This window comes from Xyrauchen texanus, chromosome 45 (assembly GCF_025860055.1).
Source record: "Xyrauchen texanus isolate HMW12.3.18 chromosome 45, RBS_HiC_50CHRs, whole genome shotgun sequence".
Classification (NCBI taxonomy): Eukaryota; Metazoa; Chordata; class Actinopteri; order Cypriniformes; family Catostomidae; genus Xyrauchen; species Xyrauchen texanus.
The window spans coordinates 11,786,458-11,806,193 of NC_068320.1; the positions used below are offsets into that span (position 1 = coordinate 11,786,458).

The 19,736-nt window shown below is 38.7% G+C and overlaps 1 protein-coding gene and 1 pseudogene across 2 annotated transcripts in view; both read left to right on the plus strand.

Annotated features, from left to right (window-relative positions):
- Positions 1-2,661, plus strand: part of LOC127637587 (hepatocyte growth factor-like) — a 39,099-nt gene extending 36,438 nt beyond the window's left edge. Inside the window, exon 18 of one of the 2 annotated variants that reach the window (XR_007969765.1) lies at positions 115-248. Coding sequence is in view for 1 of the 2 variants with exons in the window: in XM_052118725.1 (XP_051974685.1) it covers positions 115-297 (183 nt within the window). In the remaining variant the exon portion in view is untranslated. Of the gene's footprint in view, positions 1-114 lie in introns of both variants that reach the window. The other variant, XM_052118725.1, reaches the window with a different exon arrangement.
- Positions 2,662-16,345: 13,684 nt separating this feature from the next.
- The window catches only part of LOC127637764 (staphylococcal nuclease domain-containing protein 1-like), a 265,638-nt pseudogene continuing 262,247 nt past the window's right edge, over positions 16,346-19,736 (plus strand).

Sequence of the window (19,736 nt, forward strand, 5' to 3'; positions counted from 1 at the left end):
TGTCAGATCCTGGTTAATGGCAGGTATCAGTTTTAAAAAATCTCAGAAAAAAAAACTATTTTCCATGGCATTCCATGGTCGTAATGTTTTGTCCTATTGATTCACCTCTTACAGAAAGACTACGGTGGCCCATTGGTGTGCCAGGAACGAGAGAGCAAAGTCATTGTGGGTGTCAGCATCAACGGCCGTGGGTGTGCTGTTGCCAGGCGCCCTGCAGTATTTGTTAACGTGGCGTTTTACTCTGAGTGGATCCACAAAGTCTTCAAATACTATTCAGACATGGAGATAAATTACTAGAACCTTCCTGACAGTTCCTCACCCATGAGGTGAACAAATCTCAAGGCACATGTTGTTGTACGATTAGTATACAAATGATACAAATGACTTGAAGGCCAGATGTTTGATTGTTTTTCTTCAGATTGAATTAAAACCACTGGTACGGAAAAGGTGCAAGACATGAATAACTGAGATCCTAAACTGCAAAGACAGTTTAGGCATCAGACAATTAGACATGTCATTTTTAAAACCATCAAGCGGCTGTTGTGGCTGGTGAGTGAGCACTCAAAAATCCCAGAAAGATGGAAATCAATTAGGAGAAACTGTAGCATTCGTTCAAATGAAGATATTTGTCTCAGACCAGAACAGATGTGTTCTAGGTGTCATTCCCTGGAGATCATTGAAGATGGCGATAATCCGAAGTTTTCAGAAAAGACAGAGCTTTGGTTTCCACTCTGAGGGGTTTCTATAGATTCCAACAGATCACTGGGGTGTTAACAGTTGAATTTCACTTGCATCTCACTATTCCCTTACAAAGGGAATAAATTAGATAAATTTAGACGTATTATTACTGCAATAATGGAAAATGCAGGAATACTGCATCCAAATTGCCACACTTGTACTGCGGCACTGAAACTGCAGAAAAACTGCGTCCAAATTACCACACTTGTATTGGAGTATGGAAAACTGCAGAAATATTGCGTCCAAATTACCACATTTGCACTGCAGTACAGAAGACTGCAGAAATAGTGGGTACAAATTACCACACATGTATTGCATTAAAGAAAACAGCAGGAATACTGCATCCAAATTACCACATTTGTACTGCACTATAGAAAACTGCAGGAATTCTGCATCCAAATTACCACACTTGTACTGCTCCTGCATTTCCACACTTGTACTGCTACTGAACTACACCTACACAACCTGCGCATTGCAATATTTTAAACTAAACATTCACTAGTGAATATAAAATTATAAAATAAACAAGAAATTGGCAATGTTAAAGGCATGCATTTTCACAAATTATCAGAGCAAGTGTCAAGAACATGTGATACAGTACATGCAGTACACAATACAGTACATGACCTCTAAAATGCAGTACTTTAATGTATAGAACACCCACCATTGACAGTGATTAATGTAAAATGTTTAATCGCATGATTTGTTTTAGTTAATCGCAGATTTTGAAAATTCCAAAATATGACTCTATACATGCTTCTTTTCCTTTCAAAATGCATTTAGTTAATACTTAAAAAAGAAAAGAAAACAATGTGCAACTATACTGTTTTATTAATATTTTCCAAACAAAGCCTGTTACAGTATTGTGGTATAAAAGCACTAAAATAGCACCAAGCAACATGAAAAGTTTCCCAAAGTCTAATTGGGAGGTACACAAATTGAAAGAACTTGTCCCCATAGATTTGCGTATTCACTGTAACACACAGTAAATATCAAATCCTCCACACTATTAATTGTCTGACAGGCTGTGGCTGTTCACTCGTGAAGTCGAATTCAAATGATTTGCATTGCTTCAAACTCCACATGAAAAGCGCTGTGTCTTGAGTCTAATTACCTAATGTTTTTTGACAAAAACCAAGGTCATGCAGTAATTTATGAAAGCATAGGCAAAGTGCTCCTTGTTCCCTCTGTTTACTCTTTAGAATGAACCAACTATTCAACTAAACCGTACACCCCGTAATACTAATATTACATGCGACTGACCACATGAGAAGCAAATTTCCAGGTTCCGTAGGATGACCGAACTCGCTCTTCCACCATGAATTAATTGTCATCTGAATGCATGAGTTTTATAACAGAGGAGCCATGCAAATTTTATTTTAAAGATGTCACCCTGAGAAACAATTACTGCCCAAATAGGGCTTTGTTTTGCTTTCAGCGCTAATACTGACCACAAAATGAAATTCCATCCAAATAGTCTGGTGAGACGGAAGCACAATAAGGGGGCCGAGGGAACGCTGATTGCTTCACTCCGAGTTGTGTGAATGTGGCTTTAGTTTGCTGTGTCTGGGTTTGATTTGTACAAAAAAATACTGTTAAGAGGTCCTTTCTCCAACACTTTGATGCTGTATGTTTGTTTGTGGTGTGTGTGTGTCCCTGCGTAAGGTCCCCCGTTACATCTCAAAGGTTCCTCCTTACTGTAACTAGTGTTAAGATCTCACAAAGAGCTGAATAGATTTCCAGACTCTAATGTCAAATTGGAAATTAAGTTTATTGCGTAAAAAAGAAAAATGCATCAAACATTGTAAATTAATCCTATACATTCATTTCGACAGCCCTAGATTAAATACTCTAGAATGGCAGTTTTGTTTAATGTGAAAACTGGGTAACACTTTATTTGGATGGTCCCAAGTAGATATTTAACTGACTATAAGTGACTTATCAACTGGTTTTCTATAGCTAGTAAACAGTATTTCAACAAATATTCAGTAGACTTTCAGTAGCCTGTATATAGATCTCTATTAATTACCTATTTTTGAGGACCTCAGTTCATTAAAAGGTCATTAATAAAGATCTATATACAGGCTACTGAAAGTCTACTGAATGTTTGTTGAAACACTGTTTACTAGCTATACCAAGCCAGTTGATAAGTCACTTATAGTCAGTTAAATAGTCACTTATAGTCAGTTAAGTATCTACTTGGGACCATCAAAATAAAGTGTTACCAAAACCTGCATTTGCAATTAAAGCTCCATTTATACTGCAGTGCAGCTCAACTGCATTTATTTGTTATTGTACTACACTGATATTGCACTGCAATTGTACCAGTGTGGAATGCAGGTATACTGAACTGTAGTAGTACTATGCTGACCTGCAATTGTACTACAGTGCACTATATCAGTATTGCAGTTAAAAGGCATTGTAAGTGCAGTACAGTTTGTCATTGTGAGGTACATTATCACTATACCACACAAAACTGTACTTTTGACAACAGTTTTGCTGCAGTTAATTTTTGTAAGGGTTTCCTTGGTGTGCATTATTTTAAAGGCATTTCAGGTAACTTAATGGTGAAATTATAAATAACTGTTTCCAAAACACCATTTTCAACCACAACCACTTCACAAATCAGATTTGGGACAGTATGCTTCACCGTGGTTGACATACATGAAAAATAGGATGTTCTCACAGGGGCATGAATGCATTTCCAAGTATTCAATATCATTCTAATGTTTCGCACCTTGCCTTACTCCAGTTTGGAGCGTTCTGTGGCCCCTTTGGGGCTGTGTTTGTGTTTAACGGACCTGTTTTTACTACACTCCAAAGAGTGTGCTAATGTCACTCTGTATGTCTGTAGGTCTTATAGATCTGAAATTACAAGCATCTGAAGGTCTTTCTCTTCTAGCGGTGTAATATATCTGTCGAAATTTTATAAGCGGTTCACCAAGTATTTATTTATAACTTTTATAGATCAGCCAAAGTCACGGCATTTCATCTTCCTAAAGTGTTTATTGTGTTTAATCTGGCATGTGGCTTTGAAACATAACAATTGTAAACAAAACAAAAGGATGATATGTCTTTTAAGGAAAATATTGTTTGTTTATGTGCCATAACAGAGTGTTTTTCGACTCCAAGACGTCACCCAAAAGGTCTATAACAGCACATGTGTGTAGTCCAAGTGGAGGGTCTTTAGCTTTATAGATCTTATGCAAAGATACTTAAACAAACTGCAGTACTAAATAGAGTAAAGCAGTCATGAATGGCTTTCAATGGGCAGGGTATATTTTAACTAATGTTTATGACCTTTTAAGTGCATTTTCTAGATGATAATGAATTATATTGTAAATATTATGTTCGCTATGTATATAAGGTGCCTCTATTTCATTCCAAGTGACATTTTGTATTACAATTTATACTATTCTGTGTTTTATTTGTGCTGCTGCCATCAATGGTCTTAATTTTGAAGATCTAGGCTGCTGTTATTTTATAAAAAAAAAAAATGTATGACTGTTTTGCATTTTTATTTAAACCTTCAGTAAATATACCTGCAACCTTTTTATTTTTTATTTTTTTGAACCTCTGAAATGTGTTTTTTTTTAACCTGCAGTATTGCAGTTCCTATTAAATGAAACACGACTGATCATTAATATTATAATAGAGCCTCATTTGTTGTTATTTTCTGTATTAGTCTGAGAACCATGTCCTGATGCTTTCCATTCGGCTAAATCTGATGTTTCACCAAACTGAGTGTATGTGTCAGTTTACTTTCAACAGGCTATGTGTTCAGGGGAACCATAGCTGATGAATACAACCCATCTTATGGGCAATGAGAGAGGATATGTGAGAAAAAGGGCAAAAACACCCAAACCACTAGTTTCCCATTTCCTTAAGTTCACTAAAATCAGCAGGGGCCAAAGGTCAGAGTTCAAACTGTTGAAAAGGGAACTGGATTTATAAACCTGTTAGTGAAGAGTTACTTCAGTCAAATGGGAGCAAGCAGGATGGAGAAGCAATCATAGCTCAGAGTATATATTTTTTAAAGACACAGTTCTCATGAATGAGCTGTTTCAGCTCCAGCTCTATGATAGATTTTTGTTGCAACATGAGCTTAAACTAATACACCTGATTCAATTAATCCAACGTCAGTTAATTATTGTTGAATCAGATGTGTTATTTCAAGGCTGGAACAAATTATGCTATCATAGTCTCCCGCAAGACTAGAGCTGAAAACCACTGGAACAGAAACAATTTACTTCAAGCATTGAAGACATCTGATCTGCTACAGGACTCCAATGTACAGTAAAACCCAGAGGTTTTAATGTTTAATCAAAAGAAATACTGCAGAATTTGCACAGCACTTGACATCATTAAAGGAACTCTGTGCTGATGAAAATCATTTGGTTGTCTGCCATGAGTTTCAGTTGATTTTTCTGCTTCAGTAGTCCGGTAACTACACGTTAAATGGCTCTTGTCAATTTTTATTCCTTTACGAGCATTGGGTTTATACAGAATGGTGCAAATTTTCTTTATAGGTTTTCCTACTTCATGTTCAAGGGGATCATATTTTAGTCTTCATGTTTTTCCTCAGGGTTTATGGGTGAGATCTTCCCAACATTAGAGAAACGTATTTGCAGAGTAAAAATAAACAGTAACGCTTACAAACGAGTAGTCCTTCACTCTATCTTTAGATTAATGACATTTATATTAGAAATAAGCATGTGGGTTTGACCTCTGCATGTTTGTCAGTGTTGTCCAGGCTCCCTGATATTGTTTCAAGCATTCTGGTTTGTGTCCAAGTGTTAATCTTGCTCAGTTACCGTGTAGAAGTATGTGAGTCCAGGCCAAAGCTCACAGGAGAGATTTCTTCCTAGATGAACCTACACTGACAGATGTGGTCTGGAATAGAAAAGAGAGAGAAAGCGAGAGTGCAGTAGTGTCTGACTTACAGTACTCTTTGAGCAGTGTTAGGTGTAATCCAATTACAAAGTATTGTTACTGTAATCTGTTTACTTTTAATAAAATAGTAGTGTAATGTATTACATTTTACGAGTCATTATCGTGTCATTAGCCGCTTTTCCACTATCGTGCCAGTGCGAGCCAGGGCTATCAACTGGCCAGCCGGGGCCAATAGCCTCGGACCTCGAACCGGATGACCATAATCGTTCTGCATTCCCACCATCGTGCCAATAGCCCTCAGAATTGCCCTTTAGCCCACACTTAATATGCCGCTAAAACACCGCCTTTGACATTGAACCTGCCTCAGTCCGCGGTTGGCCTGGTTTGGCCCAAGGGCCATTCGCCATGGCCACGAAAAAAGCCCTGAGGAGGCACAATGAAGCCCCGGAAGTGACAGAGGGAATGCAGCTGGTCCTTAGATGCACTAGCACACCCTCATTTGGCCCGACAGTGAAAAAAGCGGCTATTGTGAAGGAGAAAAATGAAGAACTTAGTGTAAGACTTGTGTGTAAAAATTAACAAATTTGTTGAGCAGAAAAATGTTTAAGAAAACAACTTTAATGTAAAGTAATAAGTAATGTGATTACTTTTAATTAGGTCATTAGTAAAGTAATATGATTAAAATTTTTGAGTAATAATCAGTAATTTGTTGTTGATTACTATTTTAAGTCTAACTCAACACTGTCTATATGTATCTATAATGCATTTAGGTTGGAAAGTCAATGTAGTTCCTCTTTGCTGCTGTCTTCTAAATGAAATACCTTTACAGTTTCTTCACCAATGATTTTATTATTAAGTTATTTTCCATCTGGATGGATCGGTTTTACAATCTACCAGTTTTCAGTCTTTTAATTTTATACAGTACCCCATTCTCACTTCATTATGCCCAACACAAAGTCAAACATGTAGTCGATAGAAAAAACAACAAACACAAAAACATGATTTAGGTTTTATAAAGTTTGTTGTTTGTGAACCAAAAAGCAGTGCAATATGTCTAAAACAGGGTTGTTGTTTTTTAAACTGGTATTTGGGACCCACAGGGGACCAAAACGCAGTGCTAGAGCATCCACAAACATTTCAGGGGAAAAAAAGTAAATATTATTTGACATTATGATCATTTCATTCTAAAATAATTTGATTATACAGAATTATTTTATTCTACTGACAGCCATATTTCATTTGACAGGCAACCACAAGAAATAAAAATAAGAATCTGCATTAAATTGTATATATTATGATAAAAATATTTGTTATTTGTAAGAAATAAGGGTTTTATTACACTATTCTCTGTATAGCTGCTTTGGAACCATCTTTCAATCGGGAAGACACGCAGGCTTGAGTGAAGTTTAAGATGCCATTTATTTGATAAATGTAAAACAAAGTAATGTCTCTCTCTTTGGCGTAGGCCCCGTCTGGCGGTCCGAGGGAGTTGTGCCCGGAACCGTCATATCCTGCCGGAGATAGGAGGCAGGGGCGAGGAGCCTACCCCCGTGCGGGACAGGGCTCAGCTGGTGGTGGTGGGGTGGCGTAGGTTGTCTGTGTTTTAGCGCACTGGAACAGCAATGTGATAGATTGTGAGCAGACTTATAAAGTAATGGCTTACATGCGATTGGCTAGGAGTTACCCCGCTAATGAAGTGATGATGTACAGCTGCTAGTCTTCCCGCTAGAACTACGCTGCACTACGTTGCACTTCCATTTATTGTGAAAGTGCTGTAAATTTTAATTTTTACATTATCTAAAGCGACTTAAAGTGCACTTATTACAGGGACAATCCCCTGGACAAAAAACCTGGAGTTAAGAGCCTTGCTCAAGGACACAATGGTGTTGGCTGTGGGGATCGAACCAGCAACCTTCTGTTATGTGATTTAGCCCACATTTTCCAGATAATATTTTAATAATTTATTTCGGCTTTAGTACAATGACAATATAAAAGACACTTACTTAATTTTGCAAACATGTCTTTATAATTCTCACAAATTGGGTCCCTCACAAGGGTATCACCATATTTGGGGGTCCTCGGCATACATTTTTTAAAACCCCTAATTTAAAACATTGCTTTTTCTGTTTAAAACAAAGTAGGCATTATTTATTCCTATTTTTTTTATAGCTTGGAATGAAAGAATTCCTGTTTCCCACCAGTCTGATCATACCTATATAAATGAATACTTCCCCTAGTACATTAGCAGTTATACTGGCAAATCATTTTTACTTGAAAGTTAGCTGATTACGTGGGTGACTGATTCACTCAGTTTTAGAACCCAGCACGTGAAGATAGGTGGGTCTAATTCTGATCAAATGATTACTTCAATAGGATCACTTCATGGATGTGTTTTATCACCATTATTATTTATTTTATATACTAATTCTAAGTACTTTTACGAATAGATATATCATTAAGTATGCAGACGATACTGCATTAGTGAGCCTTTTACATGATGGGGCGGAAGAGCATGGGCCTGTCCTTGAGTTTTTTTTTTTAATTGGTGTGGGAAATCAAACTTCTTCTAAACATCTCCAAAACAAAGGAGATGTCTATTGATTTCAGAGAGCAGAAAATATCACATCCTACATTAATTAATGGGGAGCCAATTCAATCAGTTAAAAATTATAAATACCACTGTATAGTGCTTGACCACAAGCTTAAATGGGACATGTGGACCCATTATATAACTAAGAATACACAACAGAGAATGTATTTCCTAAAGAAATGACTCTCCTTTAATGTCCACAACAGAATGCTTTTTATGATTTAAGGTGCTTTTATTGAAAGTGTTATGACATTCTGTATTATTTGTTGGTATGGCAATGCTACCGAGGTATGAAGAAATCAGTAAGGAAAGTGGTAACAATGGCAAGAAAATTGTTAGGGATTACGTTACCGAGTATAGAAAGTATTTATAAAGAGAGGGTGTATATAAGGCAAATAATATTGTTTGACAAGAGGCAGCATTTGGCCTCAGCTTTTGAATTGTTGCCATCTGGCTGATGGTATTTTGTTCCCCGTTGTATGAAAAACAGGTCCAAATGATCCTTTTAATCATTAAATCAATTAATAAATTAAATCATAACTACTTCTATCCTCACCTATTTTTTCCCATATGTGTTCCTCTTGGACACAAAATGTGACCAAGCGGAAAGGTGGGAAATCTTTAAAATATTGATTAGTACAGTTATTGTTACAGTTAGTATTACTTTGACAAGTTTAAGTTACCTTGGAACTTTAACTCTTCTGCAGACTCGATCTGCTGCTAATTTTTGTCCGATCTCCCAGGCGAAGAGTAGTGGGTTATGTCGTTTGTACTGCGCTATGATGGAGATGATGTCAGGAGTGAGGAGCCTCGGTCTGCCGCCTCCAGTAGCCTTGGGACCAATCACCCCTTTGCGCTGAAACGTACCCAAAATCTTACTCACGCAGCCATTAGAGACCTGCACACAGCACACAGCTCACTCCAGAATTGGCTTTCACGAAACATGAGGTAAAGGCGACGGTTTTACTCCATACCTTAAGTATTCTGGAGATCTCACACGGTCTCACACCCTCAGTCGCGAACATTACAGTGAAGATTTAGCATATGTGATGCAGTGGAATTTTTACCTGAAATCATCATTAAAAAAAACTTTGTACAGGGTCTTAAGGCCCAAACATACTTCACGCAAATACGTGAACACAGACGCACCTTGCTACACAAGCTTGATTCCACGCGTCGTTGCGTAGTGAAATGTGTCAACGCTCAATTCATAACCCAATGCAAGTACACGTTGCATTCTCTGCTTTGCCACATTGGCGCTAGAGCGGATTTTCTGTTTTCAGTCAACAACTGTCATGGCGGAGCAGCAATCTGAGGAGAGTCTTGCCAAACAAGTTAGATTATACAAACATATAAGCGATTGAAGCTACATTTACCATGACGTAGCCTTGGAAAAACAAATTAAAAAGTTCTTAGTAAATGTTTCATGTATTAAATAATTGACCTGGAACAAAGCGCAACAAAGCACGTTTGGTTGGCTTTTGAGTGAAAATCAGGCAACCTGCTTCGTAGTGCTGAGATGAGCTAGTTTCTGGGCTAGATATTCTAGACTTTGGTTTCTTGGCACATATGAGGGGCAGGAACATTTAGTGATACTGTAGAGGACCACGATAGCTAAGGCAATATGCTTTCTTAACTTTTAGCTTTTAGCTTGACCACACTTGAATGACACATGTTGGATCATCAGTATGTGGGTGTACACAGCAGTCTGTGAAAGCAAGTCAAGAGTTGGTGTGCTTTCAGCACCACCCACTGCTGGACAGATCCCATAACATTATGACTGGGTGACTGAAAAGGAAGGTAGTCCACATATGAAAGCAGTCAACTTACAAAGGGTAATTGTGGAATGTTAAACTCATTTATGAACTCAGAAGCCCGATTTTATTCCTGACTCCTGTGATGCACAAACTCCTCGAGACTGAGGCTCTCCAGCGTTCACGTGACTCGTGCATCTTTCATCCTTCCGCGCGAGGATTTGACGTGTTAATCAGATTTAGTTCTTTTAAAGCAAACATTTTAAAACCTGCTCTAAAGACGACTGCCATATGGTAAAGTGATTTTGATGAATCAGAAATCTATCTCAGAGCTTCTTTTATTACATTTTCCTTCAAACATGAACAAATAGAGTCAGAGGGGCAAAAGTGGACCAATTGTGGTTTTATTTATGAAAAAGAAAGCTGAAAAACCCTCACAGATGTCCCTTGTCTGGCTAGCAGATAAAATGTGTTATTAATGTTTCAAAGGAAACAGTTGGAGAGCAAATATTAGCAAGAGTGTACCCACACAAGCTTCATATTTGGTCCTGCTCGATGATGAATTGGGCATCATTAGGTAAATCCACACAGATCGAAGACTGTAAATAAAGGTTGGATTTTAAAATGCCTCATGATCCAAATTGCATATTAACCACCTCTTACAGCATAATAATATCTGCAGGACTGGACGCTCCAAATATAAACGTGACGACCTGTTGGAAGGCAAAGATCTCCTTGCCAACAATATGAAAATCCGAAAATATATGAAATTTCTTCAAAGAGCTGCCACTGCAAAAAGCTTTATATACTTTATTGCTCACTTTAAAAAAATAAGTGCGTTAATGTAATTAATTCATGCTTAGCAGGAAAATTACGAAACCCTCTCTGTATGCAAAATCTATAGGGTATTTAGGATTGTTTACAATTTGAGTCCTGAAATCCAAAGAATATAGATATGTTAACGGATACTGTGCTTGGAGAAATTAAGAAATAAATAAATAAAAATAATGCAATTTCCAATGTAGTGCACAACATTTTTGGACACTATCTAAACCGGCGAGCAATGGGAGGGAGAGTGCCCTGGACTAGCGTTGATCCACGATGGAGGATGGTATGTTTTGTTATGTTAACTCTATACATTAACTCTATACTCTGCTTGAAAGCTTTACTTTATTTAGTTGACCAGCTACTGGAAGTACCCTCTAAGTTAAGGAAGTTCACTTAAATTGGTAATCATATAGGATGAACTTAACTATTTAAGTTAAGATAAGATGCAATTCGACCTATCTCAGATTTGCTATTTAAATGTTGTTTTATCTACTTAATCATATTAATGAAATTAACTAAAATTGAGGTCATATCATAACACAGCTTTAATAAATAAGATTATAACTGATTTTAGTTAAATCATGAAATAAACGTATTTTTCCACAGAAATGCATAGACACCCATTCCCTTTGACAAAGGAAACACAATCAAATACATCAAGCGCAAGGCATTATGGGAATTCCCTAAAGCCTCAAATTTGTACTCAATAGTTTGAGTTATTAACACTTCAAGAAACATAGACATTTGAACTTGACATTTCAAGTTTTTCCAGTGATGACATCATTAGGGTTTACAGTGGCAATTGGGAATCCCTCTCACAATTGGAGATGAATCTATCTCTTTACAACAGCACACAGAAAACTTTTCAAATGCACGCAATGATTTAACATGTTACTATTCGGTCATTTCAATTAGGAAGCTAGTTAACATGTAATGTTTGAGTCTCACAAAAATGAGTTTAAATTACGTATGTTTGTACAGTTTTTCTGGATTGCCAACACACTATAACTTGTCATTATAACTATTGGTTCAGTTTACCAAACGATAACTTAAACTCTCGAAACAAAGACACATTTCTCAAAACTATAAACACAATTCACCTGTTTCCACACATGTTCCAGTTTGTTTAATATTTTCTGCAAAACTCTACCCCATGCCCCAATTTTGCACAACCATGTTCTAATTCAGAAAGCACAAACACTCAAAATAATTCATTCAAGGCTTCAAAGCATGAACTCAGTTAACAAACATTTCTTCATGTGTAAACACTAAGAATGTCAGGATAAATAAAAATATCCACAAATGATTGTGTTTTGGAAAATTGATCCTAACAATGTATGAAGATATGAAAGGCAGAGAGACAGCAGACAGAGACAGTGGGGAAGAGGAAGATGAAAAGGCAGAAGAACAGTTGTCCCTGATGATATTTGCTCTACAGTATTCTGTTTGAAACTCCTTGTGCATGGATCAACAATGCTGGGAAGCTAAATCTGTGTGGTTATATGGTTACATCTATAATTTACATAAACCTTCAGACAAGAGCAATAGTATCTGAATATTATTGTACACAAGTAGATAACCGACATGGTTTCTGTACTACATTACAATACTGTAGTGTAGTGGCCATGTACTGTACATTGTTCTGCATGTACTATATTACATGTTCATGACAATTGATCATGAAAAATGTATAATTTGTAATAAACTGTGTGGCAGCGGGGGTGTGGTCGAGCGTCTGCCAAAAGTGTGCATAGGCCTACACCTGAGCCAAATTATGAATAACACCTGTCTCTAATTGTAGTAAGATTGGGGAGAGCGGCTTAAAAGGACCATGTCAGTGCCAGATCAGGAGAGAGAGACTGGGTCGAAAGTCTTACCGTGATGCTGATGTGTTATTGTGAAGCTGATGTGTTTATTGTGAAGCTGATGTGTTATTGTGAAGCTGATGTGTTTATTGTGAAGCTGATGTGTTATTGTGAAGCTGATGTGTTATTGTGAAGCTGATGTGTTATTGTGAATCTGTAAACCAGAGAAGTGGTCAATTAAAAATTCCATACCTGTGTTTGAAGAATCCAGCTCCCTGTGTCCTTCCTTGTTTCAATCTGATAATACTGGAATGTACTGCATTTCTGCAGAATTGAGGAACTCTACAGGTTTTACAGTATATTATATTTCTTAATTTATGCAAATGTTTCTGTACTTTGTTGCAATATATTGTATAACTGTTCTACCTGAGAAATGTGTTGTCCTATGCATTTGACTCAATTGTAATGTCTTGCATTGAGAGCTGTTCTTGAATGTTTCGTGTACATTATGTGTGCAAGGGGGCGACTGTTGGCAGAAGGGGTTCTCCAAACAGTTCAAGAGTGTATGGTGTGGCTGTGGCGACAACAGCCTTAAATAATCACACTGTTTATGAGATCTGTGTCTCGATGCTGCAATTTATTTTAAATTACTTTTCATTAAACACCTCATATAAAATGCCATTTTCAGCAGTTTCTGGACCAGTAACTGGTGAAATCAGAAGTGGCTATGATCACACTCACTAAACCAGAAATCAATAATGGCTGTCATATGCAACTAGACTAGAATTAATTTACTTACAAACAAGAGCAATTGATCATAGATTGTGTTGTGGGGACCTTCAACAACCCAGTATTTAAAGGCTAAACACATTTTTTGTTTTGTATAATGTTTTTTCAGTGCCTCCCTGAGCCAGAGAGTGGTTATTATTCTATTACAATTATTCGTTATTATTATTATGAAACAAATAATATGAAGTTAGATCATGGGAAACCCGGATGGAGGAAGTATACGCTGCCACGATGTCCTCGCCGCTGGAATAAATCTTCAAGTTCTTCGTCAGCATCCACCAAGCACAACACCAGGCCCTAATGGAGCTACTGAAGGAGCAGGAGAAGCGTTTTGAGGTGCTCCTACAGGCCGACATGGAGGACTGGAACTTGCTGCCCCAGGAGGGGGCTTCAGCCGCAACCCCAACAGCAGCAGGACCCCATGTGACACTCGCTAAGATGACACCACAGGGCGACCCGGAGGCCTTCCTGAAGCTCTTCGAGCACATGGCCAGAGCCCTGAAGTGGGTGGTCCATCTGCTACTGCTGCTGTCTGGGGAAGCCCAACTCGTGGCACAAAATCTCCCAGTTGGCAACCTCCTGGAGTATTCCAATCTGAAGAAAGCCATCCTTCAGTGGGTCAGCTGCAGTCCAGAACAACACCACCAGCGTTACCCCACTCTGACACGTGTTCGGCCACCATTTTGCCTTCACACAACAGCTCCGCGATGCCTGCTGGCAGTGGTTGCTGGCTGAGGGGGAGGGCAATGCCAATGATGTCATCAACATCATGGTGCTGGAACAGTTCATCTCACAGCTGCCGAAGGAGATGGTGGAGTGAGACAATTGCCACGGTCTGGCATCGCTGGAGGAGGCGATCCAGTTGGCTGAGGACAATATAGTGCCGTATCCGGGGGGGGCGGCGAGCCCTTTTCTCTCTCTATCTCTCTCTCCCTCTTTCTCCTTTCCTCCCCCTCCCCTTCCACTCATCCTGTTCCTGCTCCCCGGAAATGGGGAATTCCTTCTCCAATACTTGCTCCCCGGAAACGGGTGATTCCTTCCCCAAAACCGGTTCCCCGGTTCCATAGGCCATTCATTCCTTCCCCTAACCCTCTCCACTCTCCCCTACATCTGCTGAATCAGCTGTCTTGGATTTGGTAATGACGTCTGGCCCGGTCTGCTGGAGCTGCGGGGGACCTGGGAATTTCCAGGATCGATGCCCCATAATGACTCTCCTTACTTCTCGCTCTCTTTTATCTTGCAGACGGATGCATCGGACAGGGGGTTGGGAGTGGTACTGTCCCAAATGGTGGAGGGAGAGGAGCATCAAATGCTGTACATTAGACGTAAGCTCTCGCTGAGAGAGACAGAGTACAGCACCACCGAGATGGAGTTTTTGCCCATCAAGTGGGCAGTCCTCACCTTTCAGTACTATCTGTTGGGTTGTGCTTTCACCCTCTGTTTGGACCATGCCACCCTCCGGTGGCTCCATCACATGAAGGATACCAATGAGCGGATCATTCGTTGGTATCTAGCTCTCCAGCCTTTTAAGTTCAAGGTGATCCACAGGTCGCTGTGGATTTCTCCCCGGCCTGAGTCTGGCGATGGGGGTATGTGGTGATGGGAGCGTGGCCGAGCGACGTCTGTGGAGAGAGAGGCCATGAGAGATGGAACGGTAAGGATTGACACCTGTAGGAAATCACCTCTAACAGCTGTTTTGTGTTTGCAGCAAGAGTGGGGATAAAAAGGGCGGCTGTGACGGAGAGAGAGAGAGAGAGAGACAAGCACAAAGCTGTGTGTGTGTGTGTGTGTGTGTGTGTGTGTGTGTGTGTGTGTGTGTGTGCATGCTGTCATAAAAATTACTGAAAAGTGTGACAATAAAATTTACATTGGACTGTTCACCTGGCTTCCACCTTCAAAGAGAGTTAAAGAACCTTGTCACAGTAAGGTATCTTAAAATCAAACCCAATCCATTTAAATTTTTTTTGCAATGGATGTATTGTTATCTTCCCTTCTAAAAATATCCTCCAAAAATAAATTATTCCAAACAAACAAATAAATTCATACTGTCCATACATACTGTACTTATATAAATAATAATAATAATAATAAAAATCCTGGTTCCGCCACTGTAAGAAGGTTTCTTTCTATTTTATTCAGAGTGAAATGTATTGTTTTTTATTTTCATTTTTTTATTGCTGTAATAAGTACAACATGACAGCAAAACAGTCAAATTTAAAACAATAACAGCTAAAATAAATACAAAAAGAAAAAACATAAAAACAGTATATTGACTGTTTTAAGTGTACGAAGTATAAAAGGCAATATAAGCATACACTGGGTAGCCTATATAACAATAATATTTAAAAAGTAAGATTCAAGGCTTTACAGATATTTATTTTACAGCATTGCTGTTTGTTATCCTGTTAATTCTATTTTAAAATGTATAAAATCTGGTTTTGTGATGCCTATTTACATTTATAAATGACACGTGTTCCACTGCTACTTACCATAATATTTGTCGAATGGCCTCATCTAGTGGTCAATAGTAGAAAAGAACCAAGGTTGCGTTTTTGCCTTTGAAATGTGTTTTTATTGAATTCGTTTTTGGAATCCTTTAATTTTTAATTAATAAGCAGTACAGTGAATACAGCAAAGAGCCAGCTTTATACAAAATAAAATAAACAACTGAATATATATAAGCTTTTTTAAATCTGTGCTGACGTATCGCACATTACTCGCGTTCTGACGTCACCTCCAAATTGCCCCATTCAGCGCGAAGTGTGACGCTCTGACCGGGGATGCAACATTTCAGCGTGTATATTGCCCACGCCGTGCTTCCGGTTAAGCAGAGCGTGATCAGCCGTGCTCAATTTCTCTTCCCTTCTTTGGCTCGCGGTAGAGGCATCTCCCAGCTCCTTTACCTCTCTCTCTCTTCCCTCCCCGATCGGAATAATCATCCAGTGGACATGGCATCTGCAGTACCGGCACAGGTTCAGTCTAACCAGGCTTCAGCTCCGCAGCTGCAGAGACGAATAGTGAAGATGGTAGGAGAAGTGTTGGGCTGGGGGTGAAACGGCATTGCATACCGGCTAATTCTCTAATGCTCTCGTTGGGGAATACGTGATTGCAAAGCTGTTAATAAAAGTTCACACATTTTATGTCACGCATGCATAATGCGCATCTTTCAGTTGTTTCTTCAAACTGCAAAGGTGAAAACAGTTCAGCACACTTCAGCTGTGATCCAGATGGCCAATTATGCAACGTTATATCTAAAACTTTGACATTTGCTTGCTTTCTTTTGCTTTTGTACTAACTGACAACACACATTGCAGAATACTTGTCGCTAAATCTAAATATTTTGCAACTAGAGCCCATTATTTGCGCAGAGGCACAGATTTAATAACAAACTCATAGTTTCCTAAACAGCCAGCCATTTCCCTGCAGGCTGAGCGTAAGAAAAGCAAATCTAGAGTTTCATCCACACTGATATCAATTTATCTGTCTCGCACAGATTTGTGCGTTGTGCATTTTTATGTATTTATTTTTATATACAGAGCTGTGCTTTAACACAACATATATAAAAGGGAAAGTTCACCCCAAAAAATAAAATTCTCTAATTTAATCACCCTCATGACATCCCAACTGTGTATAACATTCATTCTTCTGCTGAACACAAATGAAAACATTTTTAGAAGAATATCTCCACTCTATTGGTCTATACAATGCAAGTAAATGTTGGTTAGAACTTTGAAGCTACAAAAATCACAAAGGCAGCATAAAAGTAGCCCATACTCCAGTGGTTAAATCCATGTCTTCAGAAGTGCCATAATAGGTGTGGGTGAGACGGATAAATATTTAAGTGAACATTCTACTCTATACCTCCAATTTCGCATCCAAATCACATGTGATGCCTGTTTAATTTCACTTTCACGAAAGTGTAAGTGGAGGTTAAGAGTAAAAATGAACGTTACATTTATATAGTGCTTTTCTGACACTACACTGGCACTTTACACAGTGAACAGGGGACTCTCCTCAACCACCAGCAGTGTGCAGCACCCACATGGATGATGCGACTGCAGCTATTGTGCGCAGTACGCTCACCACACACCAGCTATTGGTGGAGAGGAGAGAGTAGAGTTATAGAGCCAATCAATGGATGGGGATTATTAGGAGGCCATGATTGATAAGGGCCAATCGGGGGAATTTGGCCAGGACACCGTGGTTACACCCCTACTCTTTTCAAGAGAGATGTTCTGGGATTTTTAATGACAACAGAGAGTCAGGACCTTGGTTTAAAGTCTCACCCAAAGGAAGGTGCCTTTTTACAGTATAGTATCCCCATCACTTACTGGGGCATTAGGACCTATGCAGTCCACAGGGTGAACACCCCCTGCTGGACTCCCTAATACCTCTAAATATAATACCACTATTTAATACCTCTATGCTGCCTTTATGTGCTTTTTGGGGCTTCAAGAAATGAAGTAACTACACATATATACACACACACACACACACACACATTTATATACAGAACTTATATACCGTACAGAAAAATTGCTCAATTCAATTTTAGAGTCAATAAATAAAGAAAATGTCAGAATACTTGATTGCTGCTTGTGCTATTACACATAATTCCTAATTTCAAATTTAACCCTCCCCTCCTTTGTTTTTATTGATGTAAAATCATCAATGACTTTGTCAAATCTGCCCAGTCGATCCTGTGTCATGGTGTACCTATACTGTTGATTATGGTTATCTTATGTTTGTGCAGATTGTAAGAATGCATTATGAACATCTATAATTCTAACCATTTAGACCCTTTTAGGCTGTGTAGCCTATTAGGAAAAGCTTGGGGCACCTTTCTCCCATTGCAAGCTCTGTGCAGGGGCGATCGATCAGGTACTCTGTCGTGCCGCTCCAGATAGTGTTGCCACCCTAGGCACCTGCCTATATCACCTATGCCAGGATCTGCTACTGCTTGTGTGTGTAGCGGTCAGTTTCATGCAAGCATGTTCTGAAGATTCTGTGCACTTCTAAATATTTTATCCTGTACTAAAGATTCTGTGCTGTTCTAAAGATTCTGTGCTGTTCTAAAGATTCTGTGCTGTTCTGAAGTTTCTGTCCTAAATATTCTGTCCTGTTCTGAAGAGTCTGTGCTCTTCTAAAGATTTTATCCTGTTCTGAGGATTCCCTTCTGAAGATTTTGTTCTGTTCTGAAGATTTTGTGCTGTTTTGAAGATTTTATCCTAAAGATTCTGTGCTGTTCTAAAGATTTTATCCTGTTCTGAAGATTCTGTTCTGAAGATTCTGTTCTGAAGATTCTGTTCTGAAGATTCTGTGCCGTTCTGAAGATTCTGTTCTAAAGATTCTGTGCTGTTCTGAAGATTCTGTTTTGAAGATTCTGTTCTGAAGATTCTGTGCTGTTCTGAAGATTCTGTTCTGTTCTGAAGATTCTGTGCTGTCCTGAAGATTCTGTGCTGTTCTGAAGATTCTGTTCTGTTCTGAAGATTCTGTGCTGTCCTGAAGATTCTGTGCTGTTCTGAAGAGTCTCTGCTGAAGAGTCTGTGCTCTTTCTAAAGATTTTATCCTGTTCTGAAGATTCTGTTCTAAAGATTCTGTTCTGTTTTGAAGATTCTGTTCTGTTCTGAAGATTCTGTGCTGTCCTGAAGATTCTGTGCTGTTCTGAAGATTCTGTTCTGTTCTGAAGATTCTGTGCTGTCCTGAAGATTCTGTGCTGTTCTGAAGAGTCTCTGCTGAAGAGTCTGTGCTCTTTCTAAAGATTTTATCCTGTTCTGAAGATTCTGTTCTAAAGATTCTGTTCTGTTTTGAAGATTCTGTTCTGAAGATTCTGTTCTGTTCTGAAGATTCTGTGCTGTCCTGAAGATTCTGTTCTGTTCTGAAGATTCTGTTCTGTTTTGAAGATTCTGTTCTGAAGATTCTGTTCTAAAGATTCTGTTCTGTTTTGAAGATTCTGTTCTGAAGATTCTGTTCTGTTCTGAAGATTCTGTGCTGTCCTGAAGATTCTGTTCTGTTCTGAAGATTCTGTTCTGTTCTGAAGATTCTGTTCTGTTCTAAAGATTTTATCCTGTTCTGAAGATTCTGTTCTGTTCTGAAGATTCTGTGCTGTTCTGAAGATTCTGTGCTGTTCTGAAGATTCTGTTCTGTTCTGAAGATTCTGTGCTGTTCTGAAGATTCTCTGCTGAAGATTCTGTGCTGTTCTAAAGATTTTATCCTGTTCTGAAGATTCTGTTCTGTTCTAAAGATTCTGTTCTGTTTTGAAGATTCTGTTCTGAAGATTCTGTTCTGTTCTGAAGATTCTGTTCTGTTCTGAAGAGTCTCTGCTGAAGAGTCTGTGCT